The 23,713-nt window shown below is 35.8% G+C and overlaps 2 protein-coding genes across 3 annotated transcripts in view; both read left to right on the top strand.

The window, feature by feature from the left end:
• Positions 1-8,617, top strand: part of LOC131874050 (uncharacterized) — a 57,811-nt gene extending 49,194 nt beyond the window's left edge. Inside the window, exon 3 of the mRNA XM_059217266.1 lies at positions 8,534-8,617. Within this exon, the coding sequence (XP_059073249.1) occupies positions 8,534-8,617 (84 nt within the window). The remainder of the gene's footprint in view (positions 1-8,533) is intronic.
• The window catches only part of LOC131045088 (factor of DNA methylation 1), a 120,343-nt gene continuing 105,040 nt past the window's right edge, over positions 8,411-23,713 (top strand). Inside the window, exon 1 of one of the 2 annotated variants that reach the window (XM_057978611.2) lies at positions 8,411-8,570. The gene's annotated coding sequence lies outside the window, so the exon portion shown is untranslated. The other variant, XM_057978610.2, reaches the window with a different exon arrangement.

Here is a 23,713-nt window from a genome sequence, read left to right as displayed (position 1 = left end):
TGAATTCACATTCGGTGAGTTTAATAACTTTTGTGACAAGCATGGTATAAGAAGACAATTTTTCTGCTCCCCAGACACCTGAACAGAATGGAGTTGTGGAAAGGAAGAACAAAACTATCTTGAATGTTGCTAGAACAATGATGATGGAAGCCACTCTACCTCGTATCTACTAGAGAGAAGTAGTGATTACATCGGTTTATACATTCAATAGAGTACATATCAAAGGAGAAATCGGTAAGACACCTTATGAATTATGGTTTGGCAATACACCTACAGTTAAGTATTTCAGAATTTTTGGTAGCAAATGTTATATCAGGAGAGATGATACTATTGGAAAATTTGATCCTAGATATGATGAAGGCATATTTCTTGGTTATTCTAATGAAAGCAAATAATATAGATGTTATAACAAGAGATTGCATAGAATTGTGGAGAGTGCTAATGTCAAAGTAGATGAGCTTAACAAAAGTCAAATAAGAGATTATGAGAAGGAACCGACAGTGGAAATGATTATATCTAAATCGGTAGCACCTTTACTAGAACAAAGAGTTGAACCAGTTACTCCGACAGCATCAGAGAATTCTACAGTAACTGAAGAACATGGAAGAGGAACATAAAGTAAAAAATTCCTAGGTATGTGAGATTGAATCATTCAAAAGATCAAACATTGGGGATAAGAGCAACAAAGTGATGACAAGAAGAAGACTAGCAATTAATGAGGTATATTTAATTTCACAAGTTGAACAGGCATTAGTAATTGAAGCATGTAAAGATGAATATTGGTTGAAAGCTATGGAAGAAGAATTATATCATATTGAGAAAAATAACACATGGACCTTGGTTCCCTGACCTAAAAATAAAAATGTTATTGGAACTAAATGGGTTTTTAGGAATAAATTGAATGAGGATGGTCAAGTTATAAGGAATAAGGCTAGATTGGTTTGTAAAGGATATTCTCAGAAGGAAGGAATTGATTATGGAGAGACTTTTGCACTTGTAGCTAGGATTGAAGCTATAAAATTATTTCTTAGCCTATGCTGCTTATAAAAAATACAAGGTTTATCAGATGGATGTTAAATGTGCATTTTTGAATGGGGATTTTGATGAGGAAGTTTATATTGAGAAACTTGATGGTTTTTCACTATCAGATGATACATATATGGTTTGCAGGTTAAGGAAAGCTTGATATGGATTGAAACAAGCACCTAGACCTTGGTATGCAAGGTTGGATGAATATCTTTTGAAGCTTGGTTTTACTAAGGGCAGTGCTGACAATAATTTATATTATAAAATCATTGATGATGATATACTGATTATTGAAGTATTTGTTGATGATTATTTTTGGAGGTGAAGATAAGTTATGCATAAAATTTTCTAAGAATATGGAGAAAGAATTTGAGATGTCTATGATTGGTGACATGAAATTTTTCTTAGGTTTGCAGATTACTCAGACTGACAAAGGTATTTTCATCTGTCAAACTAAATATGCTAAGGAATTGTTGAAGAAATTTGGTATGAGAGATTCTAAACTAGTAAGTACTCCTATGGTTACAAGTGAGAAATTGACAAGAAAAGATGTTTCTACACTGATAAATCCTACAAGATACAAATCTATGATTGGAGGTCTGCTTTATTTAACTCATACTAGGTCTGACATTATGAATGTTGTCTGTATTGTTTCAAGCTGTATTGTTTCAAGATTTCAGAGTGATCCTAGAGAAAATCATGAGATGGCAGTGAAATGGAGTTTTAGATGTTGTGGTACCCTAAGGATGATAACTTTACTTTATGTGCATATACATAAGTTGACTAGGCTGGAGATATTGATGACCAAAAAAGTACTTCTGGTGGAGCTTTATTTCTTGGAAAGAAGCTGGTTTCATGGATCATCAAGAAATAGTCATGTATTTCTTTATCTATTGCTGAAGCTGAGTATGTTGTTGCTGCTACTATCTATAAACAAGTTTTATGGATGAAGCAAATGTTGAAAGATATAAAGGTGGATTGTAATGCACTGGTAGTCATTCACTGTGATAACAATGTTGCTATTGATATATCAAAGAATCTGGTATTTCTTTCTAAAATAAAGCACATATCTATCAAGTATAATTTTTTGAAGGAGAAGGTGGAAGCAAATGAAGTTAGATTGGTTTATGTAAACACTAAAGAGAAGATTGCAGATATTTTCACTAAACCTTTGTCCAAGGAATCATTTGAGTACCTAAGAGACAGATTGGGAGTTTTTGCCCCTCCGGTAGAGACTTGATTGATGTGGTTCGACATTAGTACCACATGCATTATCAGAGATACTATCCATTCTGACACTAATGTGGGATGCTACTGCTCAGGGGGAGTAGTCAGCTTTGTGATTCAGAGGCTTATGTTTTTGCTTTGATAGTTTTGTCATATTTCTGGCGTTGATGTCAAAGAGAGAGTGATATTGATGTGAAAAAGAAAGTGAAAATGGGAGTGATGTTGATTTTTAGAACTATCTATGGGAGATTGTTGGTTGTCTTCCACAAGGGGAGACTTGTTTGGCATTTCTTGGTACTTAGATGTTTTTCACATCTAGTGTTGCCATCAATGCCAAAGGGGGATATTGTTGGCCATTTGGTGGAATTGATTATGAGTTGAATTGATGTTTTGTCATTGATGCCAACACTAGCTGTTTGGATGCTTTACCGACACCCTTCTAGTCCTAGTAGGATGAGTGGTTTTTGGTTAACTTGGATTCGATATGATCTAGTAGATTCCGATATAATTTGGTGATAGAATTGGCTTGTTCATTATACTTATGCTCATATTTGGTCAGTTGGTTTTGGTCTAGAGATTAGATGCTATTTTGCTTGCATAGAAGATTGCTTAGAGATCTTTGTTGTATTGCACAAGTGGTGTTGGTGCAACTTTTGATGGAGTTTCAGGATGTTGTTGGTGATCATGTTCGTGACTTGGCGGTTGGAGATCATTGCTAAAGCGTGTGGACCTATACTTGGTCCTGGTTGATCTAGGTTATGGACCGATTTTAATGTAACGTGTGGACATGACCTATTGATGTATTTTCGGGATGTCTTGGATATTATTTATTTGTTTGGCCTTAGGCTGACATGGTTTGTAATTATGTAATTGGTTTATTATCTAATGACCGATCTGATTGTTTATGGTCTAGGGTTTTGTATAAATAGATGTAAGATCTCATTGTAGATCATCATGGTTGTTGAAAAAGGTCATGGTCAAGGAATGTAATGTGCGAATAATGTAATATCATTTAGGCAGAGGAGTTCATCAATCATTGGAGATCAAATTGGGTTTATGTAAGAGGATTTAGTCCTCCAGTATTGAGCTTAACCAGAATTGTATTTAGACATATGAGATGATATCTTTTGCATTTCAACACTTCTCCAGATTGTAGTATGTATTTATATGTAGTTAGTGAGACTCCTTTTTGTGATGAGCAATGCGCTCTAGGCTGTTGGCCTTCATGCATGTGTAGGCCCCTCAATTTTAATTCACATACTTCTTGCATAAGTATTATTTGATTGTGGGTAGGCTTCCCACCATGGTTTTTCCCTTTACCGGGTTTTCCACATACAAATATTGGTGTTGTGTGGATGGCTTTTATTCTGTGTTTGTTGATTATACTTAATTGGTTTAACTGCTATTCTGGTATTAATGTTTTGGGTTTCGGTATTAAAGTTTAAATTGCTAATGGTTCCTGTAATATGTGACAACTGATTCACCCCCCCTCTTAGTTGTATTCCAGTTATCTGAACTGTCTAACAGACTCTACACTATGTTGCATCTAAATTTACGATGTACAAGAATGAGTATAAATACAAGCATAAATTCTACATTTCAATGTAAACTTTGCATGGAGCAATTTTTTTTCATATGTTAATTATTTCATTCCATTATAGATGCAACCTTGAGAATTCATAAGCTAAAACTTCATAGACCATCTTTTAGAGTATAATATTGAATATTATATTGTTATTGATATCAAATAAGTCAATGCGAGTTAAATGCAATTATACATGGATTATCTATATACTCCTCTTGATTTCAGGCATCCAGAAGCTACTACAATTTTAGATACTTTTGACATAACATATTTGAGCATTTGAGTTCGGGAAGGATAGTGGCAAGATATGTGGATAGCTCTCTTGTAGATTATTAATAATATCAACATACATCTAATCTAGTTACTTAAGGTGATCCAACAATGTTTGTGATATGCTTTTGAGGTCTATTAATCAAACACTATGTATATGCTGGAAACTTATTTTATATTGCATCCTATTTAGTGATAGTTTATGGCTTGCGGATTAGAGGTAAAATTAAGTTGAGTATGAAGTATCAGATCCTAAAATTGTAGAAGTTAAGCTTCAATAAACAATAAGATAGAAGTAACAAAATGTTCTTTGTGTAAGTTCATAAATTGTAATGATGTTCTAGATGAATGTGTTAGATGCATTGCACCATACACTAGTTAGATGAAGCATGTGTATGTTCATTGGGGCTAGTAGAGTATGTGTTGGATAACACATAGTGTACTCTTGGAGTAACACAAGGGCTTTAGGACTTAGTTGACTGCACATTTGACTAACAAATCTACATGTGGCTAACTTGCAAATAGTTTTGAATATGTCATAGATTGACCTTAAGTGATAATTGTTTTTTGAAATGCATATATATATTTATATATATTGATTAGATTCATTCCAATATGGTTGTTGTGTGCAAGTATGTGGGTGATGATGTTGAATGAGTAGCATGATACCTATGGCAAAATTTGTGCAAGATATCTACTTAATTATTGTTTACGATTTCATTTGAAGATCTTATGCGTAGAGTGAAAATGTTTTAAAGTTAATTTGATCAGGTAGTAGTTGAAGTATTCAGTCTTGAAAGTATGCATTATATATTTTTTGTATATCTTGATTGAGATTACTGTCTCATATGCTAAGTTAGTGCTCAGATCTTGGACTAAGGGATTAGTGTTTGTTGTAGATTTGTGCCTACAACTGTAATTGAGCATTGGTGTCTCTAGTAGGTTGGTGCCCACTTCACATTGTAAGTTCTTTATTATATCTTTTTTGAGGTTGGATTTGGGTAGTAGATCCAATTAGCTATTCTCACTAGGGTTTTCTATTGCGGATTCCCATGTAAATTTGGTGTTCATTTGTATGGATGTGTGTTTATGTTCTTCATTTGATAAATTGCTTGATTATAAGGAAAGATTAGTTAATGTCACTAAAGATGATTTGAGCTTGAGGTGAGTTGTGAAGTTTGGAGAAGTTGCTAATAATAATTAATGTTGAATTGATTTTAGAATTGGCATATACCAAGTCACTCCACCCTCACTATATTTGTATACTTAACATGTAAAAATAAAACAAATTTTCAGTGGGATTTTGAAAGATGCCAGCTATAATTTCACATAAACTGATTTCCTTTTCTGATCTCGACTTCTCTAATTAGCGGTGTGTATTTTGAGTTTTTTAATGGGTTTTAGGAGTTTTTTTTTTGCTTTTTAGGGGTTTTTTGCTTGAAGTTTGATAACAAGAATGGCAAATAGATGCAAAACAAGAAGGAATGGCAACTGAAATTGAAATTCAATGATGTCTGATTTATTCACATCAAATTTGTAAACATTTTACAAAAATCAGATTTAGAAACATCAGGAGCCAAGTCAGACTACCAAGGATCCAAAGCTTGTTTAAAGAGCTCCTTATTTGACAGGGGTGGAATGGATGCTGTCAGGAAGGTCTCTACAAAGTACTAACCTCTCCAATAGGCTTTATTATATTAGGAAATAATTATCAAAACAAATTATATGAAGAATCTGCACACCCAAAAGGATTTCTTGTCAGGCGACGGGTACAAGCCCCTGAATTTACTACACCTTTCCCAAAGAAATGTTCATATTGTCCACACAAGCGTATATTTGGTTGGAGTGACGATTGGAATGCTTCTATCTTTTTATTGACAATGAATTATGAGCCAAAAGAATGGATCAAAACCCTTGGGAATATTTTTTGTGATCTCCAGGCAAAGATGATGGTACAACTAAGCTTGGAGAGGTATGACCTGCAATAAATATCACCGTAACTATTGGAAGTTGGCTGCAAATTGCCCATAACTGATGTATCAGACCCACCAATGCTCACAAGGATGGATTTCTGCTATCTACAACCCTTATTGGTTGAATTCTTGACATTTGATGTTGTCGTGGTGATGCTGGGAGTGTGGGGTATCGTCCACACCTTCAACAAATGGAGGGTTTTTATCCTCTTATGGACCGTGCAAAACAAAAAATAATCATAAAATAATGAAGTCAAGATGCTTCCCAAATGAATCGACTTCTTTCTTATGCTCTTCAACCCTCATCAAACCTCACATGACATCAATTAAAGATTCCAAAGAATCTTTTTTCCTCCAATATAGTGCCCATCCTTGAGGGTGGATTCATCATGGTAAAAACCACCGTCTTTTAAGTTATAAAAGTCTCCTAGGGAAGAGTGCAAGGTAACTTTTAAAAACAAAGTTACTTATTCCAAGATAAAGTAACTTATAAAGTAACTTTTTATTAACTTTTTCCAAATTTAGAAAAAGTTACTCTATACCATAATATTATAAAGTTATGAATAGCTCACCAAAGCAAAATTTGACTAAGTATTGGTCCCTTTTGGCTAACCAATCATCCCCTACACTGTGAATTTGCCTGCGAAGATGGTTGATAGGCAAATCTATGCATCTGGATAGCAACTAAGGAAGTGGGGACATTACAAATTTTCTCCATCCATTGACATCATCACCTGTTAGGGAATTCAATTCATCAAAACAATGAAAATTTGAGAATGTCCTATTTCTTGCAAATAGCCCAATGTAAAATAGTTAAAGAAAAATAAAATCTTTACAAGATTACCTGATTTTGGTGTCCAAGACTTTAGCCTTTTGCTTGCAATTTCTTATATAAATTTTAATATTTTTTTTATACATTGTTACTTACATTTTAGAGAACAAGCAAAGACATATTAAAAAGAACAAATATTATCATATTTTGACCTTGAACCTAACATGATATTTTGTAGGAAAGAAGGATCAATCATGTAATTAATTTAATTCTATTGTATTATTAGTTATGAATATTTGCTAATAAATAAATTTATATGATTATTTTTAATTAATTTATATCTAAGGTATTCAGGATCTACAATTGATGAGCATTTTTAGTCATGCAAGACAACTGAAGCAATCTTAATCATTTATGGCTACAAAGTGCATTGAGTTGTCATTGGTCAATGTGTCATTGTGATTATAACAAATATTCCTACAACCAACAATTTGATGCAAACTATTATCATATAGATACATCTCTCCTCCATCATAACCATAGTAGAAATATAGTTGCTCTTTTGAAGAGTCCTATGATATGAGAAACATGAGTTTATTAAATAAATACCTCTCTCCTTTAGCTCTATCTCCTTATATCTCTATGGTCCATATTTCTATATCTCTCTTTCTATCCCCTAGCTCTATCTCCTTACCCCACCTCTCTCCTTCCCCCTATTGACCTCATGTATTGCATAAACATATGAAAATAACCAATTAACTAATTTTTTTTCCTTCTAATTGACCTTCCATAACCTTCCATACCTACTTGACATACCCATTTTACACCAAAATAAGATTGCTAGTAAGTAATCCCATACTAATATAATTAACTTTAGAATATTCTTAAAGTTTGATTCTTGATTGTATGCATATCTTTTGAGTGTCCACCCTAAAGTTACGAGGACCCACATCTATAAATTACTACATCAAAATCATTATATTAAGAATACTTTAATATATAATAATAAACATTTATTCAATATTTTAGAACAAAATTAATAGAGAGGAATTACAAACCGTATGTCAATCATTTCCATTCATGTTAAAACAATGTAAATATTTAATAATTGCCGTAAATGAATTACGGAACGAAACATAGTCGGGCATGAGTGTAAGAGTGCAATAAATTACCTCCCGGGTAAACTTTTTTTTGGAGTCAGTTCGTTCTAAGCACAAATAACTAAATTTCGATGTTCGGGATGCAGCACACACTCAAAAGTAAGAAAAAATAAATTGAAGTAAAATAAATTGAAGTGAAAAAACTTAAGGGGGTAAACTTTCTCTAAGCATTATCTATGTACCCTTTCTTTAATTAACTAGAATTATGAGTCTGTTGAATTCCATTTGTGCCATCCAACGGGGCAGGGCAACTGTTGTTCAGTACCATGAATATCCAGCCGTCGGATTCCGTTCCTTTACCACGTCTTTTCATTCGTACATTTCCAAGGTAAATTTGTCAATATGCCATTCTATTTCCAACACTGCCACTGCCACATGTAACGAACCGGCTGTAGTCAGTCATTCGGACTGTATTACCGGCGGTCAGGGGGATCTTCTCCGTTATACATGCCACGACAATTCGTTTCCGTGTGTGATGATTATGGACACTGGGTGACGAGCTGGTTGTTGTTTTCTGCAGCTGAAGGCTTTGCTGGTTAGGTTTGGCTTTGAAATAGGTACTCATTTGGCAGAATTCGTAGCTTTCAGAGCAATTTTCTTGTAAAATTTCTGCATTATTTGCTTACTTTTCTGTTAAATTAATAGACATGATTGAGACAATGTAGGAGCTTCAGTTCCAACTCTGGTGAATTTTACATAAATTTTGCTTTCATTTTGTTTGTCTTCTAACTTTTTGGCTGTGCTTTGTTTGCTTGTTAAATTTAGCTAGATAGTAGTGTTAACGTAATTTTTATAAAAATTTTTGGGGGAGGTTTTTGGAGCAATATTTTCTTTATTTTGTTTATGATGATTTCTTAACTGCAAACTGAAATCTTCTGTTCTTCATAATTTTTGTTCTAAGTTGAGCTGGAATTCTGGGCTAGTAGATGGCAATTTTGTCATAGCTGACGTTTATGGAAGGATTTTAGTTATCGTTTTGTCTTCCTTTTTTGTTTGTGAAGGGGTTTAACTATATATCCTTGCTATGTTTTTCACAAAGATGTTTTACTTATCTAACTAAAAATTTTCTTAGGAACTTCAAATTTTTTGCGGGGTTTTGGAAGTATTATAGTTTATTTACGCATTTTCTTGTTTTATAACATTTTAACTGTACACTAAAATGCAGCTATTCTTACGAGGTTTACTGTAAGTTAGTTGAATATTTATTTTGACGGTAATTCTGTGTCGAATTGTTCAGGTTTTGGAAAAAAATCGTGTAGTTTCCGTTTTCAATTTACGTACACCTAGTCTTAACTGCAAACCTGTGCTCTGTTTCTATGTAACCACCACTGTCTCTACTTTCTCTAAATTTAGGTGGCATACGCTTCCGAGATTAGTATTATACTATGGATTATTAATTTTTTTTTTATTAATGCTTGCCTATTTGGAGTCTTGAACTGCTTTTCCTTGGTTCATTTGCTATACTTTGCTGTTAAATCCTTTGTAATGAGCATGTTCGTGGTATTTTCTTTGAAATGTATCTCTATATATGATTTAAGGCATTCGGTTGGGGTGTTTTTGACAACACTAGTATAATTAAATTTTCCAACAATGTAGGAGATGGTAAAGCTGTTCAGGTTTTTGTAGAACATTTATATTCAATGACTGCATTATAGTTGCAGTGGGGTTTGAACGTTGTTTGCTTGTCGATGTATGTTAATTATACTTACATTTATATTATGCTAAAGAATTAGAAGGTTTTTGAATTCGATCTTATTTGGTTTTCTGGGTAAATCAGCTGAGAGAAAGTTTTGACAATGTAGGACCGTATGAAATTTTCAAGGTTGTGGAAAAATTGTGTTAATTCTGATTTAGTTTTCTTTAAGACAAATTTTGATTTCAAATCTATGTTTTTCTTTCCAGATGCCATAATTTTTTACTACTAAATTTATTTGAAATATTTTTGTAGACATCGTTGAATATGTCTAATTTGTTAAGGGTAAATTTGTTTAGGGATTTGAAGAATATTTATATTTAACGATTGCATTTTATTTGCTATGGGGTGTGAACTATGCTTGCTTGTCTGTGCCTGTGCCTGTTAATTATAACTACATTTATAATGTGCTCAAGTACTACAAGGTTTTAAAATTTCAATTTGACTTTACTTAGTTTTAGGTAAATAAGCTAAGATAAGGTATTAACAATGTAGGAACATGTAATTTTCATTTTCTTTATGCCAAGTTTTGATTTTAAATCTGCACTTTCTTTTCCAAATGCAATAATTGTTTTCTAGTAAATTTAACTAGAATATCTAGTAGAGACTGTATTTTATGTCTATTTCGTAAAGTTTTTGAAAAATCTCAGATAAGTGACTGCATTTATATTCTGCACTCTTTGAATTGTGTTTGCTCAATATTGACACTTCATTTTTCTTTTATTTTTCTGAAATTTTAACTTCACAAATAGTGTTAGAATGAAATTAAGGGTTTCTTGACCGATTTAGTTGATGTAATTCTGTGTACACTGTAGGAGATGGCTTTTGAAGAATTTAAGTATGAAGCTTGCATTTTATCCTCTCCATTAAATTTGAATCATGTTTTCTTGGTTTGCCTGTTGGTTTTTCCTCCTAAATTCTTTTTCAAGTGCATATTCATTTTATTTTTGTTTTTTGACAAGTTAAAGTAAATGTATTAAAAACAGAGGGGACAAGTCCAAAAATTACAATAGATGACATGTGACTAAAGCTAAACATGTTGAGAAGGGAGACAACTATCTTCTAAAACAACCCCCAGAAATAGTAAGCCTGAATGCAGGAATTATGGATATAAAAAGTATGTGAGAGACAAAGATAACTTTCCAAAAAAGTTAACTTAAACCTAGCACGTAGTAATTGCTGAGGCCAAACATACATGTCTAGAGGTATGCAGTCTGTCCATATACATTTGTATTGTGTGCACATATTAAAAATTAATGGATGCATGGAAAACAAAGCACACATGCATGAAAAAGAAATGTGTGCATGTAGAGAGCATGCTTGAATGAGGAGAAGTCTGATTGACATCCCTATGATACAAATTAGTTTCCTGTTGAAAAGATCCAAGCAATAACTCTTTAGGAGCTGCTGAAGTGGAGGATTCATGTGGGGGGAGTTAAGTAACCTTAAAAATTCCGAGAAAACAACTTAATTGATCATCTATGGATTTTGTGGTACTTGTCAAGACATCTTCCAGTTGAGACTGGTGCCTAGCGACAACATTAGCTAGAGTCGTTCTTTGTAAGGCTGCATTCCTACTGGGACGACTTGCCTTATTGTTGCCAACAAATCCTTTTCTCTTATTGGGAATTGAATGCACAATACCATTTTCTTTGAACTAATTCCAAAAAATTCTAGGGATTCTAGATATTCCTTACTCTTATCGTACATCATTCCCCTAGTAATAGGAGAATGAGAAAGAAATAGAAATTTCCTATTAATACTCTTTTTAGGGCTTTGGAATGCAAAAGGATCGACAAGGTCCTCCAAATTTTTTTCTAGATCCCCCTTTTAATTATAAATACTAGTATTTTTGGATTATTCATTCCTTCATTCAAAGGATGTTAGGTTTCTTTTACTATGCCATTAATTTGATTAGTTTGATTGATCTCCGTGGCCTTACTGTAGTAGATCCATGGTTCTTGTTTTCATTTTTTTGTTTCATCTTGTGCTAGGTGGAATGCTTTGTATCCTTAATCCATTCAACTTTCTTTTTATCATTTTGGGTCTTCTTTTGAAAATGGGACATTCATGAGTGAGAATGAGATTATTGTATTTGTGGCATCTCTTGAATCTAAAGGGAGAACTTTAATAAGGTAGGGCTTGAGAGCATTCAAAATCCCAACTTTTAGTTTTATAATTTATTGGAGAGGTGAGGTTAGATCAAGTTCTCCACAGATATAAGCATAAATTGAGAGGGTCTTCTCCATGATAAGTTGAGAAATATTGATGAGCAACCTCAAAGATTCGACAATCATCTCAAAAACATAAGGAGACTAGAAATCTTGGGGGGTGTCTTACATATGTATCCAACGAGGGTCCATAGAAGGAATTTCCTTTGAAGAATTCAATTCCATGTGCTAGTGCTTCTTAAGTAGTCCTACATTTCTGAAGAAATAAGGCCCATTGCTAAAAACCCATTCTTGCAAATTCATTTGTAAAATTGTTTACATTTACCAAAGTTCAAATTCTTCATTAGTCTACTAATAATTTCTGGTCCAAAGATAAAGCTCTTCTAAAGAAAGTTGCGATCCGAAGAAATAACAAATCAAATTCCTCCCATGGAATGTGGAGACTTTTTTTGAAGTTCTCCACATCTAGATTAATAAGTGGATTCTAAGGGTTACATGCAAGTACTCGATCCATTGCTTTCTTGATCCATCTTCATTTTTCCTATTGCTACTATCACAACATCAATTTCCTTCTATCTAAAGAAAAGTTGGGAGCTGAAGAAATTCAAATAACAGATCAAACTTCTACCTTGGAATGTGGAGACATAATATTTGAAGTTCTCCACATCTAGATTAATAAGAGGATTCTAAGGGTCAGCATGCAAGAATTTGATCCATTGCTTGCCTGATCGATCTTCATTTTTCTTATTGCTACTATCACAACGTCAATTTCTTCTCTTGAATCAAAGACCTAGATTGAGCTACTGTGTCCCTAAATGAATGGGAGGGGAGGTGGCCTCTCCCCCTTCCATGAGCCATTGGTGGTGGAACTAGAGATCAAAATCCCAAAAATTTGTGAAAGACATTAAAGGAAAACGAAACAAAAAAAATACGTATCCCAAAAAATTGTGAAAGACATTAAAGGGAAAAGAAAAACACGGAACCCTAATAGAGCTCATTATCCTTGACACTCACTAAAGCATCCAAATTGATATAAAATAATTTTACAAACTAGTACATACTCATATCTATTTCCTAAATTTTAGCTACATCTGTAGTGTGCAAACAAAATTTTAGGTTTTTTTCCTTCATCATCCAATATATAATTCAAATAACATAGGAGCTTCATGTTTTGTTTAAGGTTTTTTAACATCTTAATTAATGTCTGCGTTTTGTTCTGGCCTATCTTGAACTCTCATTGCTTGGTGAGTCTATTTCATTTTTTTCTCAAAATCCATTTTAGAGGACATGTTGTGTTCATTTTCTTAGAATATAGCCGCATTTATAGTATGCATACAAATTTTTAGTTAGTTTGTTTAGTTCAATAGCTGAAATCTCTTTCAAATAGTGTGGGAGATTGAAAATCTGTTGAGTCTCTTTTGAAGAATTTTAGTAATATGCTTGTGCTGTATTGGTCAGTTTTGAAGTGAGTTTGCCTTGAGTATCTGTGTTTTGCTGTTGAAGCCTTTTCTTATAGGAATTGCATTATTCAAGCCTTTTCTTACAGTGAAGTTGAGAACATATTCTTAAACCTTTTTCATAAATTCTAGTTGTATTTATGGTATGCAATTAACTTTATTTTCTAAAGTTTAAAACATTAGAAGAATTGCTGTTAATTATATGCATTATACTTTCTGTTGGTTTTGAACTGTGCTTGCCTGATGCATGTGTTTTTCTCTGCTCTTAAAACATTTTTAAGAACTCTTGTGAAGCCTATCTTTTTGTCCCTAGGCTTTCCTGGTCTTATAGGACAAAAGCTTTTTTGTAATATCTTCTGCACAGTGCAAAATTTTCCTTAATCAAAGGAAAATAAAACTGTTTAAGCACATAACTGTAGTCTTCATTATAGTTGCTATGAGGATCAATTTTGAGGGGCTTTAACTTTAGTAACTGAAATGCATTTTTGTACAATTAAGGAGATGCCAAGTTTGTTAAGATTTTTAGAAGATCTCAACTGAGTGGATTTTATGAATGGTTTTGAACCGTGTTTGTGGACTATCTACTGCATTTTCATTTTTGGAGCATTTTTTTTAACGTACTTATGGTCTTTCTTTTTAAACCTTATTTTATTTACAATGTAAGATGGATTATGAAGTTTCAAGTTATCAGCTAACATTTTTTTGACAGTATATTAGATATTAATTTTGCTCATTTTTTGAAGAATCTCACTTGAATGACATCAGTATAATGGATTGTGGAAACTTGAAATCTGACATCACTATATTTTTTACAGGTTTTGAAATGTTTTAACTGATGTATTTGTGCTTTCTGTGGAAGTCATTTCTTGAACAAGTTAACGATCTTTTTTGTTAAATCCTGGCTGGATTTATTGTATGAGGTTGAATTTTGAGGTTTTTCTTATGACTGAAATCATTCACGGATAGTATATGGATTGAAGATAAAAATATCCAATGAAACAACGAAGCACGATAACCTTATGATAACAGTTACTAGAGTCTACAGGTTTTAATCTAGAAACCAGAAATTTTAGTGCTGTCTTATTTGAAGGATGATTCAAATCGACAGATATTTGGAATGCAATTAGTGTTCTTAAGTTGCTGGAACTGGAATGATATTGTAGTTGTATGAAACAAAAATGGATAATTTATAATTATATAATGTATTATTTATAGAGCTCAGATAAACTATGCACAATCTTATAGCTGAAACATCCACCCTGCTGATCTTTGCACCAACAAATCTTCTCATCAACTAACTATAACTCACCAACCCTCATCTCAAACTCTTGTACTACAATTGGATTGAAGCCTACGAAAAGGAATATCGGAGGTACCCTTTATTGCTGTCATATATTAGCTTTTTTGAAATAGGTGAAGATGCAACGAATGTTAGGACAAAATTGCAACATAGCATATTGATATTTATGTAATTGCCATGACACATGCAAACACCACATTTGCAATTATTTCTCACCTCGAATGTTTATTCTTGATAGGGCTATTCATGACTAGTCTTATACTTGGCTTGAAACTTCTCCAACTGTTCCCACACTTTAAGATGGATTTGTTTAAGCCTTTTGATTTGTTTTGTGCCCTTTAGTCACCTTTGCATCTTGCTCTTTTCCTTATTTTTGCCATCCTAGTGCAGAAAAATTCAAAAGGTAAGATTTATCAATGGATGGATGAAATGGCTTATTATAAGAATGTTGCTTGTATGCCAAAGATTAATATCACATTCTTTATGCTCATTTCTCATAGCATTTTATCATTTGAATTGATGTTCTACTTACAACTTTTGTTTGAGAAAGGAAAGCTACACATCCGTTCAACTTGGTCTCAATTGCTCCACAAGATGGTCCAAAGCTTCACCAAAACACTTGAATCTCTATCTGAAATAATAGAATTATGCAAACAAAAATGCATCCAAATGTCCTTTTTATTGTTTTCTAGTAAGGAGTGAGAAAAGAAAACAATCCATTTTGAATCTATATGCAACAAAATATTATACAAATAGCTCTTTGAATTAGTTCCTCAATTAGCTCTTCAAGTTAGCTCCTTGAGGAACTTAACAGATTATACAATTGTATACATTTCTTTGTTACAAATTTGGTACTTAACTATAGCTTTATAGAGCACTTTAAAACATAGATACCAGGAAATAGGGGAAAGTTTTGGTAGGGAGATGGGAATAGGTATCGATACACCATTTTCAAAAATGGTTGTTGAAGTGCACTTGGAGTTATATACACACATAGACACACATGTATATACACACGTGCATGCTCGTCCGCGCATGCATGCACACACACACATATACATATATATACATATACATATACACGCACACACACACATGTAGGGGAAAAAGTGAACCACTTCGACAAGTAGGTGTACACCTATTAGGGACTCACTAATCAACCTCTCTGCTTGGGATGCGGTATGAAGTGTAGAATTGTTAGGTACCCCTTAGATGACACTGAACGTGTCATAGAGGCCCTCTAATGTGACCCAGTAACACTTTGTATGAGGACGCACACACGGGTATAAGACAATAGCGCGACGCGCTGGCGTCTTGTGCGGACAGAGTCACAAAGTCCGTACAGAGAACAATCTATGATAGAAATGTGCCCAAATAATAGAAACTAAACAAAATAGTGATGCGAAAAGCAAATACGACTATCTATTAAGTAATGAAAAAAGAAGAGGGAATGAGATCCATGCTTGAAGTCTCTAGTTAGCTCCCCAAATCTACTTAGCAATCTACACACATGACGAATAGATACGAAATGTTGTTGCTGTGATTTAGAGGCCTGCCACAACCAGAACCTTGTTTTGGTGTTTCCACCTCCACGGACAACCAAGACAGATAGATGGAATAACAGATAAAAGATACAACAACAATATCTTAACAAGTATGCTAGGGAGATAACAAAAGATAGAGGAAGAAGGAGGCTTCCCTTCCACACCCAAAGCGAGAAGCTTGTTGGATGAAGAAGAAGAACAAGCTAGTTTTCCTCAAAGCATGACAATGGTAGCAATATGCGAGAGACAAGGACACAATGAGAGAGAGAGCTTCGAAATGAGACAATGAGCAAGTGTAAATCCAATAGAACTCCGAGGAGAGTTAGAGAAGCAACCAAAGAGATCAAATGAGCAACCAAAAAGACAAAATGAGCTCCAAAAGGGAAGATAACCATGCCGGGACGAAAACGGACGTCAGTGGTCACAGAGAGGGGTTGTAGGCATCTTCTAGGTGCATGTGTAATGCTCAAACGACCACCTTTAGACTATCAAATTCGTGGGATGCTAACGCAGCGCACGAACGTCTCTATGACACGCTAGTGTCTATGAGTCAAATAGTCAGCCGGTCGGAAAAGGACAAGGCGGAGGCTAATAGGGCAAGTGAGATGGACAAAAGAACAAGGCGATGAAGAAGATCTCCAATCAGTGTAAAGTGGAGGCGCTTATGCAGCGTAGAATTATACAAGGTGTAATTTTCGACACTACATTTTGTCCTCACTTTAGCGAGCATATTATTATCCAGATGCGAGCTAAAGTAGAGATTATCGAGATATGAAGGGGAAGAAGAATCCTCTACCCGTGCAGAGATGCCCCAAGGGAAGAGTCCTGAATCTTTGAAAGATGTTGTTGGGTTGTTCCGTCAAAACATGTTAGCAGCAGACAATCATGTTAGATGGAAAAGCAAATAACACAATACGACAGACCCTGAGATAATAGATAACGATAAAAAGATAAATAGATTTTGTTGGTATGTGTAGGAAGTTATTCTAGATAGCCATACAATAGGGTGACCTTAGATCACAAGATAAAAAAGATTTTGCTTGTATGGGTAGCAAGTTATGCTAGATAGCCATATGATAGGGCGACCTTAGATAGAGTGGATTGGCCCCCACAAAAGGCAATACGATCTAGGTAGCAAGATATGCTAGATAGTCGTATGATAGGGCAACCGTAGATAGAGTGGATTGGCCCCCACAAAAGGCGATAAGATCTAGTGGTTTGGCCTCCACCAAGGCAAACGAGATAATAGATCAAGTGGTTTGGCCCTCATTGAAGGCAAACGAAATAATGCAAAATGTAGATATGATGATGCAAAAATGCAAAAAATATAGAGATATGAAAGCATGGAAGGCCCTCCCTTAGAATGGTATGTGTGAAACACATCATTTTAAGGAGAAGGGATGTTGTGTCACGTCAACATAATGAGATGTCCGTGGAATGCTACCTTGGAACAAATGACACATAGCACCCACAACATTAACAAAAACATGAAGGCACATGGAAATCTGCTGATTCAGCATCAGAACCCATAGCAATAAAATGAGATGATATGTAGGTGCATATGGGTGTTTCATCATGGTACCAAACTTTATGGATCGTATGAAGAAAGCATGTGAAAACAAAGAGAAAAGAAAAATTGGGTCAACATGGAAGAGAGCCTAAATGCTCCCAACACTTCACATTGCACTCGATATCGAAAAATCAATATACGACAAATGGAAGAAGGGCGATTAACAATTAGAAGAATATCACGACAGAAAATCTGTGATGTTCCCATTAGTGACTTAGAACATAAACACATAATGAATAGTTATGTGATCAAGGGTGTCAATCTTGATCAATTTAAGTAGTTAGGAATTAACAAGTGTACATAGTACCAATATTCGGTTGTATATCTATTGTAAGTAACACACATTGAGGAGATCATCTTATTCCCACAAGGCATAAAGACTTGCAAGTATCCAAGGTGTAAAAAGTTGATCTTCCATTTAAAGGAGGGTTAATGAGCATGCAACACAAAATTCACTATTGAATTAGACATACTCATACGATTGATAGTATACAGAAACATAGATGCTTCAATCAAACCATTTGTCAGATCGGACCATAAATAATCTTCAAATATAGTACGTAAGAGTATCGACCAGGTAAAGAGACTAAAGAACATTGATTAGTCAAAGAAATAACCATTAATTGGGAGAAATGCGATCTATATAAATCTTGGAGTAATATGATTCAAGAGAGTAATGATAGCAGCGATTAAGTCACTTAGCAAATAGTAATGAAAAGATGTTATCAAGGTATTAATCATTATTTATGAAAGGAGACGATTAAGGAAGGGAGACACCCCGTCACATCCAAAGAATATAACTGTTCGAGTTTGTAGATACATAATGGGGATTGATGCCATTCTCCCAAGAGCATCAGATACCTTTAATTCTTATTTCATCCTTTGTGAATTCACTCTTATTGAGCAAGAAGCCCTTGGCTTTTGGACACACATTTACCAGTGAAATATGTCAGACACAGCACCTATAGTTCTTATTTATTGTAAACATTATTGTTACATTTTCAATAATCTTTACATCCATTAATATCTAAAATAGCAATCCAAACAGAGATCCCAGCACATTATAGCATACTATCCATTGCCAAATCAGAGAAGACTAGCCTCTAGATCATCTTTGTATAATTGTACCGGTTTATATTGGATATAGCAGTGATTTCTATTTAGAAATTGTTATTGAAATAATATTAATATCATTTCCATATTCTCAATTTAAGGATTTTTAGGAAAGAACTTTGTGATTGGATTCCCTATTCCCCGACTTAGCCAAAAAGGGACATTACAAGATCCCATGTTTCCAAGCACCTACGAAGTGACTTGGGTCCTTCAAGAGAGCACATAATACAAAAAGATAGGTAACCTCTCGTTTCCAAGTACCAATGGGGTGACTTGGGTCCTTTGGGAGGGAACAAACATATAAAGCAAGCATAGGGGAACACAGATAGGCATGCTCTAAGCTACAAGATAAAGAAAAAGAGGTACCATCCTACAGGTCATACACCAACTGGTCATCATCCTCCCAAACTTGATCATATGGGGAGGGAGGTCGAGGCCAAGGGGGACAACTGCGAGGCCAGTGCCGAGCACAACACTAGCAGTAAGAGCTAAGGACGAGGCAACTTCCACATTTTTGTTCAAGAGCCCCTAAGAGGAGAGAGTTAACGATTGCATAAAGATTGTCGATAGTGCCGAGATATCCTCTAAAGACTCAAACAAACACCTCTCATTAGCAGAGGCGGGTGATTTAGCCCGAGGCGACGAAATAGGAGCCGCACTGCTGACCTCCGAAAGAGGGGTAGAAGCAAACTATGGAGAAGGCGGAACGTCCTCAACAAAACACATAGATACAAACAATGAAACTGAACAGAAATAGGTAAAGAAACAGAAATTGAAGGTGTCGGAGCCGATTTCCGGTGGTGAAACTTGGGCATGGGGCTTTGCTTGAACTTTCACTTTGGCTTTTGTAGATGTGAAAGCATCTAGTCAATCATAGTGAGTTTGAGTGCCCCAGGAAAACTCTAATGCAGAGGCGGCTGCGAAGCAAGTGGAGCAGATAGGGCTACATTGGGCAGTACTTGTGTATGAAGCATATCCACAGGCTAGGAAAATGGACGAACATCTGGCAAGGAGGTATTCAAAGGAGGCTCCAAGGAAGGGGTGATGAAGACTTGTACTGGTTTAGGGCGAGGCTCGTTAATAGTCCCTGGAGCGGGCAACAATAGGACAGAGGATGAAGCAGGAGCAAGGTTAGCAGGCTCGAAAGCAGGCATAGAAGTGGCAGGGACAGACAACTTGGCTCACTCATATTCCTCGAAGTGGCCTCACACTCATGGGCCATCATGTGCTAATGACGGTTGCGCTCACATGCTCGTTGATTACGACGTAAATGGGGTCTAGGAACAAAAACTTGGGGAGGCTTAGCAGCATCGTGCTCCATGGGAGAACCGGCGAGGGAGGAATCCCAATTGATGAAAGCAGGAGGTATAGTTGATATAGGTCTCACGTCCAGAGCTACGAGCGTCCTTCATTTTACTTGAGCAATTAGAGGAACAGGGGCACCCTAGATTGTGATGTGGGAGCCAATGGAGATGAGCAAACATGAAGTGAACGCCTATTCTTAGCATACTAGGCAGGACGAGGGATATCAACAAGGATGGGAAGCTCAAAGGGAGGTCGGGATGAGGACCGTGGCAACACGGATGCCTTTCCTTTGTCTATATTAGGTATGTGGCAACACGAATGCCTTTCCTTTGTTTGTATCAAGGACGGACGTGGGAACAAAAGGAACCACTTGAGGTTGTGTGGTCTTAGGTTGGCGAGGAGGTATACCCTAGGAACAAGTTTAACCTTAGGCCTTGATGAGGAAGGGGCAAGAGATACAACCCCCTCCAACACAAGAATAAATGAAGCGAAAACTGGTGCAAGAGGAGGTAAAGACATTGCAACACGAATGCCTTTCCTTTGTTTGTATCAAGTACGGACGTGGGAACAAAAGGAACCACTTGAGGTTGTGTGGTCCTAGGTTGGCGAGGAGGTATACCCTAGCAACAGGTTTAACCTCAGGCCTTGATGAGGAAGGGGCAAGAGATACAACCCGCTCCAACACAAGAATAAACGAAGCGAAAACTGGTGCAAGAGGAGGTAAAGACATTGCAGGTCGTGCCGATGAAGAAGCCAACTCCCTCGTCTTATATTTGTAATATTCTTTATTATAGTAGATCTCCATGGGAAGTCAAGGGCCCTACCAGAGAAAGCCAAAAATGATTTAATGAAAAATCTGCATGGGCAATCGGTGGCTGAAAGCTAGTGTCTTGGATAGTGTGTACAATGCCCTCGTGAGGAAACTTCAGACATTTATGCACAACCGATGGGATTTCTTCCATGGCGATCAACCAGGGAATACCTAGTTTAACTTGGAACATATTCGACACAGGGATAACAACTAAAGTGGTAGAAACTGCTTTGGGTCCCATAAGGATCGTCAAAGTGGTACTTTCTAAAGGAGGGATGGGAAGTCCATCATATGTGCGAACGAAGGCTTGACACTCACCATATCTTGCCCTATGCTAGCCATTGATGAACAAGGCTTCCTCTGTGATAACATCAACTCAGCATGTGGGGTCCACCATCACACTAGTAATGTAGTTATTGATTTTAGTTGGGATATATAATGGAGCGGGCTCCCCATTATAAGGAGGGTCCAAAGGTGTGAATGATATTTCTTTGTTACATTACATCTTCTGGCTAGGGGGCGAGATAGGAGTGATAGTGACCATGTTGACGAAGGGGCCATCACCCAACTTGGAGTCTGATGATGCAAAAATGAAGTTAGATGAATGAGGTGGAAAAGGATTAGTGTAAATCTGTAATTCATTGTTCATCTTACCCATAGACTTATTAGCCTTTTGTTTTACGTTGGGTTCACCAAAATGTAGAGGGGGAAAAAGTGAACCACTCGGACAGGCGAGTGAACACCTATTAGGGACTTATTAATCAATCTCTCCACTCGGGATGTGGTACAAAGTGTAGAAGTATTAGGTACCCCTTAGATGATACTGAATGTGTCACAAAGGCCTTTTAATGTGACCCAGTGACACTTTGTCTGAGGATGCATGCACAGTTCTAAGACGACATAGCAGCATGTTGGTGTCTTGTGCGAACAGAGTCACATAGGCCATAAAGAAGACGACCTGTGACAGAAACGTGCCCAAATAGAAACTAAACAAAATAATGACGTGAAAAGCAAATACGACTATCTATTAAGTAATGAAAAAGAACGAGGGAAGTGATGTAATCTCACAATTGGTCCACGCTTGCAGTCTCCAGTGAGCTCCCCAAATCTACTCGGCAACTTGCACACATGACGAACGAAGATGAAATGTTGTGGCTGTGATTTAGAGGCTTGCCACAGTCATACCCCTGTTTCAATGTTTCCACCTCCACAGACAACCAAGATAGATAGATGAAATAACAGATAAAAGATGCAACAACAATATCTTAACAAGTATGCTATGGAGATAATAGCAGATGGAGAAAGAAGAAGACTCCCCTTCCACACCCAAAGCGAGAAGCTTGCCGAATGAAGAAGAACAACAAGCTGGTTTTCCTCAAAGAATGACATATGCAAGAGCCAAAGGACACAATTATAGAGAGATCTTTGAAATGAGACAATGAGCAAGTGGAGATCCAATAGAACTCCAAGGAGAGAGTTAGAGAAGCAACCAGAAGAGACATAAGAGCTCCAAAAGGGAAGATAAATATGTTGGGACGAAAATGGACATTGGTGGTCGTGGAGAGGCATTATAGGCATCTTCCAGGTGTAGGTATAATGCTCAAACGACCACCTTCAGACTGTCAGATTCGTGGGACGCTAGCACAATGCGCGAATGTCTCCGTGGTGTGCTAGTATCTACGAGTCAAATAGTCAGCCATGTTAGATAAGGACAAGGCGGAGGTTGACAGGGCATGTGAGATGGACAAAAGGACAAGGCGATGAAGATCTCTAATTAGCGTAAAGCAGAGGTGCTTATGTAGCATAGAATTATACGAGGTTTAATTTTTGAGACTACAATCTATATATACAAGTGTGTGTGTGTAGGTGCATATGTGTACATGTATATGCATATATATGTATTTCAATGGGGTTGTGCTTAAATGACAAGGCCGTAAGGTTATTATGATGGAGATCCATGTTCAAATCCCCAAAGTGTCAATCTTAAGTTGGAATCCCAAGTGGTGGCTCTTGAACTTCATTTTTGGCTTCTATGTTGTATAAGTTTATTAAGTGATTTCTAAGTTTAATATGAAGGGGAGGAGGTTCCCCTTTGATCTCTATTGGTGTGGAGCCATTGAAATATATGTCAACCAAAGCAAATATTACTATTATCATAAATAACTATATATATATATGTATACATCACTATTATTATTAATAACTATGTATATGTATATGTATATAGTATATGAGATAATAACTATGTATATGTATATGTATCTGTTCTATGTATATGTATCTGTGTTGGGTAGAGAAGATTCTTTGTTGACATGTTGAAGTAGATTGTTAATCAGTGGGAGTGGATACATGCTTTTGGGGTTAATTGTCTTGAAAGATGTACAATCTTTATTCATTATTCAAGAGCAATTCATTTGAACCATGAAAATGTGTGACTAAAAAGGTGATGTGCTTGGGTGTATGACTCGTTGCTCCAACGCTTCTTGAAGTTGTTTCTTTAATTGATCACTCCCCAAAAGAGATTGCCTCTACAAAAATTTGAGCAGTAGTTGAGTCATGCTCTACTTCCCTCTTTAGTGGTAAGCCTATGGGATCTTGAAAGTTCCCTATATGGGTGTAAGTCATGATGCAACTTCCAACACTTCATGTTAGAATGCTTATCTCTTAAAAAAAGACTACAATGGTTGTTTGCATCCTTACAAAATTCAAATTTGTTTCAACCTTCTTAGCTTGTGG

Source organism: Cryptomeria japonica, chromosome 3, assembly GCF_030272615.1.
Source record: "Cryptomeria japonica chromosome 3, Sugi_1.0, whole genome shotgun sequence".
Taxonomy (NCBI): Eukaryota; Viridiplantae; Streptophyta; class Pinopsida; order Cupressales; family Cupressaceae; genus Cryptomeria; species Cryptomeria japonica.
The sequence above is the reverse complement of the archived record's forward strand: the minus strand, read 5'-3'. Positions and strand labels throughout refer to the sequence as shown.